This window comes from Cynara cardunculus (assembly GCF_001531365.2).
Source record: "Cynara cardunculus var. scolymus isolate 2C chromosome LG 1, CcrdV1, whole genome shotgun sequence".
In the NCBI taxonomy this organism is placed as follows: domain Eukaryota; kingdom Viridiplantae; phylum Streptophyta; class Magnoliopsida; order Asterales; family Asteraceae; genus Cynara; species Cynara cardunculus.
Genome location: NC_037528.1, coordinates 48,528,479 through 48,539,349, shown reverse-complemented (window position 1 = coordinate 48,539,349; position 10,871 = coordinate 48,528,479). Strand labels below are relative to the sequence as shown.

At 35.0% G+C, this 10,871-nt stretch overlaps 1 protein-coding gene across 1 annotated transcript; it reads left to right on the top strand.

The window, feature by feature from the left end:
- Positions 1 to 3,943: 3,943 nt before the first annotated feature.
- Positions 3,944 to 10,871, top strand: LOC112524061. The gene is made up of 8 exons (XM_025133688.1): positions 3,944 to 4,045; positions 4,148 to 4,308; positions 5,416 to 5,514; positions 6,796 to 7,135; positions 8,332 to 8,466; positions 9,310 to 9,392; positions 10,287 to 10,392; positions 10,475 to 10,871. The coding sequence occupies exons 2-8, from the start codon at positions 4,169 to 4,171 to the stop codon at positions 10,598 to 10,600; spliced, it is 1,029 nt and encodes a 342-aa protein (XP_024989456.1). The 5' UTR covers positions 3,944 to 4,045; positions 4,148 to 4,168; the 3' UTR covers positions 10,601 to 10,871.

Below are 10,871 nucleotides of genomic sequence, written 5' to 3'. Positions count from 1 at the left end.
GCTCTTAAGTAAGCACGTAGCGGATTGATGTGTACCTGATTTGGCTCATATATGATGCTCTTGGCAGCGTGGGAGTGGCAATTCCTTGGGGATTGGGCTCGTTATGAGCATTAGACTCTAAAGTCAGATGCCTAGTGATGTATACTTGATTTGCCTCTAATTTGATGCTCGTATGTAGGGACGATGTGGACTGATTCGAAGGTTGCCAGTTAAAAAACCTTTGTTTCACAATTTGTTCATTCATTCGACTTACGGGGTAAGTTCCTTTTTGAGGTTCTCTTGTTTTCAAGTTTTGGCGTCCATGGGGGTTTTCACATCTGTTAAAACTTCAGACACCTAAGGAAACATCGATACAATCATTATAATCATATTATCTTGTTATTGTGTAACGACAAACCATGAAAAAATTGTGTTTAATGATAGGCCCGTCACGTTCTACGGCCCTATGTTTGTGTAAGACCACGTACGATAAAATTAATTTGTTTGTAGTACCATGCTAGCAAGACATTATCGTATAACAAAAGATGTTTAAGACGGGGATCTTCATGAAAGCAGACGTTATATCTTAACCGCGAACTCATATCCAGGTGAGAAATACTGGATTCGTTTGGTTTGATTTTTGGAGAAGATGTTTTATGCAAATGGGAATCTCATGTTTCTGAGGTAAGTTTTTCTCTCTTCCGGTTTTGATATTTGTTGTGATTTTCACGCCGATTTATTTTATGATGTCACGCTCTCGCTTTCTTTTTAAGGTAACATGACGTCTTGTTTAGCTCACAAGGAAAACCTTACAATTTAATCATACATATCATAATCTCACTTGCACCGTGAAACACGGTATACTGTTTTTATTGTGCAGTTTACAGCTTGCCTTTTTTACCAAACTGCACTATGTGGTACGGTTTGTGATTTTCAGTTGTCAAAGCGTGGTCCAAACCGCACCTCACATTTTATATATGTTTTTTTTTCAAATTTTATATATGACATAATAATTGGTCTAAGTTAGACTATTTTTTGCTTAAACTATTTTTAACTATGTAATATGCATTTAGGAACCGGATGTATTAAAAAAATTATTTGCTTGGATTATGGTCACGTTATTGTTGATTGTATAATGAAATTTTAATCTTATAAACATTGAATTATAGGCGTAAAGGTAGAGTGCATTAGATACAAATTAGATAAACCGCACCGCATTTCGTGATTTTTTTTTATGGTTTGAGATATATATATATATATATATATATGTGTGTGTGTGGAGGGGGGTCCATTCATGGGAGAACTGATTAGTTTGTGATAACTGTGAGATTCAATCTCAATCACAAATCAATGGATAAATTAAGAAATTAATATTTTTAGTAATTTGACTTAAAATTATAATTAAAGGGCATTTTAAATATTTTAAATTTTTATCTCTCCTCTTTTTCTCTCTCTACTACCTTCGGCCTCCAAGGAACACTATGTGATACCCAAATACACCAAAGATTCACAATGTGATACTCAAAATACATATAATGTGATACCCAAATACACCAAGATTCACAATGTGATGCCCAAAACACACCAAGTAAACTTTAAGAAGGGGTGTGATACCAACTGTGGTACCATTGTGATACCAGGTGTTGGTAATGCTCACAGGTGGATGTTTAGTGGTCGATCATCGGAGACGGCGTCTTAGTCCGACAAGATGACCAGACATTCTGTTGGGTGGCCTGCTTCAACTAAATCGCTTGATTTGAAGCTTACAATTTTTGATATCGACGAGAAGTTAAAGTCATGGACCAGATTTCTACACGAGGGATCCAAACACACTTCACCTTATTAGTCTTGTGATTTTAACCAGAAAGGCTATCGCCTGTTGGTTTTTCAGGTATGCCTCTGAAAGTTTTATATTATTCGCAAATTTTATGGTATATTTGAATTGTTTTTGATAATAATGTTCATTTTGCATCTGCTTGATTTTGTAAAATCTTGCTTTATACTCGGTTTTAAGCTAATACAAATATTTGGCTGCCATTTTTTGGTATTGTTTCAGGACTTTTAGGAAATTATATAATGTGGATCTAAATGACTACATGTTTTCCGTTAATGGGATGAAGAAGGCACAAGGGATTAGTCTTGAAAGAAGTATATTGACACGTCATTAAATATAACTAGAAGGTATTCGCACAATGCAGCGAGATACATATTTATTTCAATGTTTTGCTTTATTTTTTTTGTCTTTGATGATATAACACGGTTTATGTAGTTTTTGAGAAAAATAATGTTTTTACTTTTGAATGAAAATAAATTTGAAGTCATCATAAATTTTTTTTAACTATATCGATATTAATACCAAATTAACTATTTAAAAGTTCTTGTTTTTTATATAATTTATTTTTCTATTATAATTTAATTTAGGTCAAATTATGAAGTAATTTATTTTTGGCTTAACAATAAAAAATTTATAAAGATAATGATTATGTTAGAACTCGATATTTATCCTAATTATGTTTTAGATTTTTTATATTTTAAAATGAGATGTTGATCCTCTATTTGATTATGTTTATCCGCAATTAGTTACACGAATTCAAACATGAAGCTTTAATAAGTTGTACTTATGCATAATTTACTTGTAGTCTTCAATTATAAGTAATATACATCAATATACAGTACTTCATACATAAAAAATAATTTTTAAGAGTTTTTGTCAAATGCTTTATAATATAGTATAAATAAGGTTGAATAAGTCTTATTTTAAGTTGGGATTTGAAATATGTATATGGTTATAAAATTAAGTCGCATTCGAAATAGTACTTAAAATATATTTTTGGGTAGACACGTTCTTTCTTTTAAATATTTTATGTGTATAATTTTGTAATTTTAATCATTTTGAATAAAAATTGACTTGGGGTAGGTATGACTCAGAAAGTCTATTTAAACATCTATTTGTTTTAAAAAAGGTTTGTTATCAGAGACATTCCATATGAAGATTTGTTCTACTTTTATGTGTAAAAGCTATCAACACCAATGTTTTGAATGGATGGTTATCTGAATCTAACATAGGTACAAATGTAGTAGACTTTATGACATCTTGAAAAGATTTGATATTTTGAACTTAAATCTATACTATCTTATAAACCAGATTTATTAAAAGTCTTAAAAACAAATTTTAATTCACAAAGTACTATACATTTATGCATAAAGTCTTAAAAGTCTTAAAAACAACTAATAATGCATTAAGTACTACTACCAGTGCATATTATTACTTTTTATTTTCATGTTTCCAAAATACTTTTGACACATTTCACTCTCTCATATCTCTATGTCTTCTCCCCATCTCCCAAAAAGAGATTCAAAATAATATTCACCATTAGTTATTAAAAGTTTTCTCATTCATCTCACATTCAATTGCTCTAGAACCATCGGTCTCGCTCTCGATCTCTTGATTCTTTGCTCTTTGTGTAAATCGAACACATTTGTGTAGTCGTTTAAATATGTTGAACGTTAAATATATTGAATTTTAAATTGTTATACAATTTTTTTCATCGATATATTGTATTGAAACCATAACTCTTATTTATTCAAATTTTATTAATATGTAAAGACTATGTGTAACTTATATCATCGTTAAATCTTCTCTAATAAAACCAATGAAACTTCAAAATCGTTAAAATTCACGGCTCCCGCCGTATTACACAAGTACACAACTAGTAAATAATAATGAACATTTTATATCTTATCGTATTGCACGGGTACACAACTAGTATCCCTTAAATTTAATGTAGATTGTGTGTCTTGTTAAAAAAAAATGTAATACGAAGATAAAAGTTGCAAAAAACTTTAATTTCAGGGGCTATTCTGTAATTTCTCAAAGAGGCACACAAATTCATTTTCTTTCAATTATAACCCCCATATTTCCCGCGCTATGTTCTCGCCTTCTCCTTTACAGTTGCATCAAACCCTAGTGCTTCGAGTCTCGTCCCACTTGTATAATCTAAAAATTAAAACCCTAAAATCGTTCGCTTCATCACTTCCAGCTTCAAGGTGTAGTTCTTCCCTCAAGGTAACGTTTAATCTAGCGAATCATTTGATTTTGATGGTTTGATATTGTGTTAAAATGTGTGAATTTTAATCTATTTCTGTTTGATTCCTTGATCGTATCCAGATTTCTTGTGATTCCGCTACGATGGTATTGAAGCAAACAGCAGTTCTCTACCACTATCCATGTCCTGATGGTGCCTTTGCTGCTTTGGCAGCTCATATTTACTTCTCTACTTCCTCCGTTCCAGCTCTCTTCTTTCCCAACACTGTTTATTCCCCTATCAAGTAATCTCCCAAAGAAAGTTTCTTCATTTAGAGAAAACCAATTCTATATATCTATAGAGAGAGGGAGGTTACCCCCAAACCCAAAAAAATGGAAAACTGTGGAACACTGGTAACCATTTTATCCGAACGATATGCATATGTGTATACAAGTAATTGAAGATCTTTTTGTATCTATGCACATGTGCATGGGCATACCGGACAAATTGCTTACAAATTACTTGTATGCACATGTGTATACAAGTAATTGAAGATGTTTTTCGGTTTCCATGCACATGTGTATACCGGACAAATTGCTTACAATATGCACATGTGCATATAAGTAATTGAAGATGTTTCTTGGTTTCTATGCGCATGTGTATGTTATGCACATGTGCATACCGGACTGCGTACTGTATTACTAGTATGCATATGTGCATACCGTCCGGATGAATAATTACCTAGGTGTTCTTCACTTTTCCATTTTTTTTTTGTGGTTTTCTCCTGAACTTGACAGAGAGAAGTTTACAGGAAACCACAATAAATGGAAAATAGAGAAACACTCTGGTAACCATTCATTTGTCCGGTATACACTAACTTGAAATGTTTTCTTGTTTGCGTTTGTGTTTTATGTACATGTGCATACTGGACAAATAAATGGTTACTAAGATGTCCTCAATTTTCCATTTTTTTTGGTTTTTCCTAATCCCAACCCTTATATATGGGTGCGGCTTTTGGTGAGAGTAAAATTACATGGTGAGAAGGTGAGAACAAAACCTTCATATACTTTCATCTACCTATCTTTTTATCATCATGACCGAAACTTGAACAAATTCATGCATGTTAAAGTGATTAAATGTATGTAAAAGTTCATGAAAGTGACTAAAAGTTTTGAAGATGAAAGTAGAATAATGTAGTTGAAGGTAAATGAAGATACTTGTAGTTGAAGGAAAATGAAGTTAGATTAAAATGTCAACTCATCCAAACGCTCGGAAGTGTTCTCACCCTTCTCATCATAACTGTTATGCTCACGCGATCCCACATGCATATATATATATATATATATATATATATATCATTTATATGCTAGCAAAACTGCTTTCTAACTACAGTGATCATCATGTGTTTCAGAGCTGAAGAGCTTCCCCTTAATCAAATTGGTGATGTGTATCTACTTGATTTTGTTGGACCCCGAGGTTTTGTCAAGCAGCTCTCCCCCAAAGTTGATCGGTTTGTTCTTTTCCCATCTTTCATTTCCTGCATGCCATCGTTTTGTTTAAACCGATTTCTAGTCTTTTTGTTCTAGTCTTTTTGAAGTATATAGTATTTTTATACGGCAAATAGAACAAATAAACTCACACACTCTCCTCACCTTTGGTGAGGTTTGAACCCCTGACCTGCTAGGAGGCCAAAAGCTCACATACCGCTAGGGCAAAGGCCCTTTGGTTAGACCGATTTCTTGTTATTTACTTGGAACAACATTTATGGTTGCTTTATAATCTCTAAAAACAAGGGCATTTAATCGGTTTTAATGAGTGGTGTTGTTTTGATTGCAAATCAGCAACCTTTTGATGGCGTTGGTCATTTCAATTTGCTTACATAGACTTCCCTCCCCTTTTGTAACATCCTCCGTCAACTGTACCAGATATTGTCCGCTTTATCCACATAATGTACTCACGGTTTTGAAACGCATTTGATATAAGAAAATCTTTGTTTCCCTCCCCAACCGATGTGGGATCTCAACACACCTCGCAAAGCTTAGGAACCATTATGCAGATGGTAGATGCCCTTTTGTGTGCGTTTGGTGCCGAGGCATTACAGATAGTTGTTCAACGTTTGGTAAGATATGACTGGACATGACAAAACCGGTAAAATGACCAATTTACCCCTAATGAGTTGTTTATTTCTTTTATATATTTGATTAATTTATGTAATTTATTAAATTATAATAAAATAAATATTTTTTATAACAGAATAAACCATTAGAAATTTTTTGTCAAGACAATTAAAATGACACCAAAATATGAAGTTTATGTAAATTCCAAATGTTATTTTATACCTTTTCTATGTTATCTTTTATTATTAAATATTTAATAAATTACATAAATTAACCAAAATATAGAAACAGTATGAAAATAATATTTTGAGAATAGTAAAATGAAAGTTTAAAAAGGATAAAACACAATAAATAAAATTTAAAGAATGGATAAAATGTAAAGAGGGAGGTGTATTTGATATTTTAGAAGAGAATTAGGTTTTATTTTGAGAGCATATTGGTAAAATATAGGTTTGTTCCACCTTTTTCCATGGTGTGGGAGAGAGGGTGGAAAACGCTTGTTCCACTTTGTTCCACATAAAAGTCATGCCAAACGTGGAACAATCATCCCTCTGTTTTGTTTTGTCCTGTCCACTAGTGTATCAAACGCACCCATTATGACGATAGACCTACTTGCCTAAAGACTGCGTGTGTGTTTGTATAGTTCATTTGTTTAGGTTTTAATCTTTATGCAGTGTGATATTATTGGATCATCATAAAACCGCTCTCGAGATGCTAGTTGATGGTGAGTTTGCGGATGAGAATGTGACGACGGTGATAGATATGGGTAGGAGTGGGGCAACCATTGCCTATGATTTTTTCAAGGAAAAGATACTAGCTCGTGAAAATGGAAATAATTTGAGTGGTTATGACCTCGGGATTCATGAGTTGGAACGCTCTCGGAGGCTGTTTGAATATATCGAAGATGCAGATCTATGGAGGTGGCGTCTTCACAACAGCAAAGCTTTCAGCAGCGGTTTAAAAGATATGAACATTGATTTCAACGTAACGTTGAACCTCTCGTTATTTCAGCAGGTAAATCTTTTTGGTCTTGTGATTTACGATTGAAAAAGAAATAAAAGTGATTTAACTTATATTCCCCAAAAAAACGACGTGGGTTCTTTTTTGTCCGTTCCAAAAGAAGATCATCCGTTTGTCGTTTCACCTTCCCATTTTTCAATGTCCCAAAAGAAATTGCCTTGTTCGAAGCAAAACGCTTCATTGATCATTATATTCAGGGGCGGGCCTATGAAGGCCCGAGCGGGTGTCCCTTGCCCACCCGCTCAACCAATTTTCGCAAGTTGATTTTTTTAGGGTATGAAAGGTGCACGTGCTAAACTTTTAGGGGTGCTCCATGATATTAGAAAATACAAGGAACATCAACCAAAAAACCTAAAATGTCCCTCGAAATCAATCAAAAACCCAAAAAAAGTCTCTTCAAATCAACCAAAAAAAACTTTAAAAATCCCTCAAAACGGTAGATATTTGGCTAAAAATACATCGGGCGACTTTGCAGGCCAACTCGGCAAATATCCTGGGTCCACTGCTCATTATATTCTTGAATATACCCATAGGAAAATAGTATGAATAGTGTTCTAATGAAATTGGCCTATACTGATGAGGAAGTATCTCTATTACCATGTAATAATGTTCTAGTGCCCTTTTTTCTCTAATGTCTTGCCAGCAAACCAAACCAATCCAACATATATCACCCGGAGGTCAGTCAAGGGAGGGTATGATGTATGCATACCTATCTATCAACTCTTCTCACTCATTGGTCTTCAGAAATTCTAATTCAATGATATTTTTTCTTGAGTTGGTAAGATTTGATGTGTATTGCACCCGATCCATGACAATAACAAATAATGTTTAGGGTCTGTTTGTTAATAGCTTAACGAGCTTAATAGGGCTTGCAACTTATTCGGTCAGCTATACATGACTGTTTGGTAATGACTTAATGATATAAAAAGTGGCTTATTCAGTAAGTTTCTAGGGGAAATTTTATGCAGAAAGCCAAGTTTTTCCAAACTTGCCCCTCCTAGTTAAAAAACACATTCCTTCCATCTATCAAAAGGTCCTCCCAGATAAAAACCTTCCCAATTGCATATAGAAATATTAATCCACACAGTCAGCTTTATCTATACAGGAATTGATGGAAAACCAACCACAAGTTGTCGATTAACTGCTCCCCATAATTGCTAAAGATTTTATCTGTTAACGATACTGTGCAGTTGCTATCTTTGGATCTAGAACATGTCATAAATCAAGGCATGCTTAGCTTATCTCCGAAGCAAGATTTGATCGATGAAGTTCTTGAGCAATCGTATGAGATTGTGCTTGACGGTGGAGCATCTGGACATTGCCTGGTAAGCTTTCACATCCATATTTCGAGGTTACTTCTTGCTGTGGAGTAGATCATCTGGGAGGGGAAGAAAAACATTTCACTATTCCTGGAATTATCTGCAATTACAACACTGAAGGGCCTGTTTGTTAGGAGCTTAATGGCATTAATGAGCTTAATGAGACTCACAGCTTATTCGGTCAGCTTATATGACTGTTCCTTAGTGGCTTAGTGATATAAAAAGTGGCTTATTCAGTAACTTCTAGGGAGTAGGAAGCCAAGTTTTTTTAAAATATGCCGCTCCCAATTAAAACACACACTCCTATCTATGAAAGAACCCACCTAAACAAAAACCTCCTGAATCTATATCGACAAATTAATCGACATAGACAGCCTTATTTATTAAGGACTTAATGGAGACCAACCAAATAACCCTTAAGTACCCCTTAGAGCCGCACAAAAAGCCAAGCCCGAAACCCGGCCCAGGTCTGGCCTGAAAAACCCAGGCCTAATAAGCCCGAAACCTGGCCCAGGCTAGGCTTCAAAGCCCGACCAGGCTGAAATTTTGGGGGCAGGCTTGGTCGAAAAAAGCCCGGGTAAGCCCGGTCTTTTAAAAGCTAAAGCGGATTCTTTTTCAACCTCAAAGCCACGCCCGGGTCTTTTTCCTTACCTCAAGCATTCATTCAAACGAAACATAGGATTGGAATGGAATTCAATTCCAAATCCTGCAACCAAACAGGATATGAGTTCTGCCACATTGTTGATCCGGTGGTTGCATCTCTTTTTTGATTGCTTGATACTCTTCCATTTGCTTGTATCATCTCCGAAGAGAGAGAATGCGATTCTAAGGTTGTTCATATCCTGTCAGGCTGTTAATGCTGATTCTGTGTCTGATCTGAGGAGTGAGCTTGGCCACCAATTAGCTGAAAAAAGCCGCAATCATAACTTGAGGTTTGTCTTAACTCCAACTATTGACCCATGCTTCTTTAATTCCACAACTACAATGATATAATATATATATATAGAGAGAGAGAGAGAGAGGGAGAGGGAGGAGGAGGTTTTAAATGCGAACCATGTAATTCTTACAAACCAATCTTAGCCATCCATCTAGTCTAATAAATATCTTATTTCATATTGTTTTCTAATCTAAAGTCATGATCTTGAACCTTATCATGTTTCATATATATCTCAATCATAATTAATGAATCATGATAATTGTCTATAAATATCTCGATTGTTTCCTAATATAAGCATTGATCATGGTTTGTATTTGAAATCACCTCTATTATATATATATATATATATATATATATTATATATAATAGAGGTGTGTGTGTGTGTAACCAAGCAAAACAAACCTAATATATCCCACATTCTCGCTCGGAGGTGGGGTCTGGGGAGGTGGGACGTATGTAGACCTGACCTCTCCCTTGACGAGCAGAGTGGAACTAATGCTATATATCATATCACATAATAAAAATAAACCTGCATGTATAATAAGATCATGTGGTAGTTATTTACCACAAAAACAGATGAACGTTGTTGCCATTTTACGTACTTGTATTTAATTTAAAAATAGTTTATGCCCCTTTTTTGTGCAATAGTGCTCAAGAAAACAACTACTATACTCTTTAGGAGGTAGAGATCAAATTTGTATACATCTTAATCCCCGGGGGGGGGGGGGGGGGGGGGGGGGGGGGGAGACCACATCTTCTGATGGGATATACTGGGCTCGTTTGGTTTAGCTTGGTTCATGACATCCAGTATTTTTAAAATACGAATTTTCAATTGTTACAGATTTTCGGGGGTGTAGGTCAGCTTTTAATGGTTTTTTATTTCGTATAGAGGCATAGGCGCGGTAGTCTACAGAGTACCCGAGCTTGAAAACGACCAAATCCTAAAAATAAGTCTCAGAAGTATAGGCAGCGAAGACACGACGTCCATATCACAGGTTTTGTGCTTTCATTCTTTCACACGATCTTTGCGAACCACGTTACTTGAAACCGTTTGTGACCCTTTTTCAACCGTTACAGAAACACAGAGGTGGTGGCCATCGAAATGCAAGTTCGTTTATGCTAAACTGTCAAGAATTTGAGAAATGGAAGGTAGGTTGTACCAACGGCTCACGGAAAATGGTGGTCGTAAAGCAGAAACAGTAGCTAGCAAATTTGGATTCGAGACCGTATGTTTTCACTTTGCCGTTATGGGAGCATGGATGTTCTCTTATCCATGGGTGGTTCTGCTAATTGATATTGTTGTTGTAGTGTAAAAAAAATTACGACCCTTAACGGTGCTAGCATTGCGATTCGTTTGGTGCTACCACTGGGCATCGTAGCCAAAAAAATTGAGAGGCTACAGTGTTATATTTAAGTTTGAGTTTTAATGGTTAACCATGGTGGAACACAAAAACTCTTAACTGTAAATCGTTGA

What these genes read in the sequence shown, in the direction of transcription:
- LOC112524061 (XM_025133688.1), top strand. Translation starts at nt 4,169, where the DNA reads ATGGTATTGAAGCAAACAGCAGTTCTCTACCACTATCCATGTCCTGAT. An exon ending in ACCTCTCGTTATTTCAGCAG is followed by an intron (nt 7,136 to 8,331) that starts GTAAATCTTTTT and finishes GATACTGTGCAG; the next exon opens with TTGCTATCTTTGGATCTAGA. An exon ending in ACACGACGTCCATATCACAG is followed by an intron (nt 10,393 to 10,474) that starts GTTTTGTGCTTT and finishes CAACCGTTACAG; the next exon opens with AAACACAGAGGTGGTGGCCA.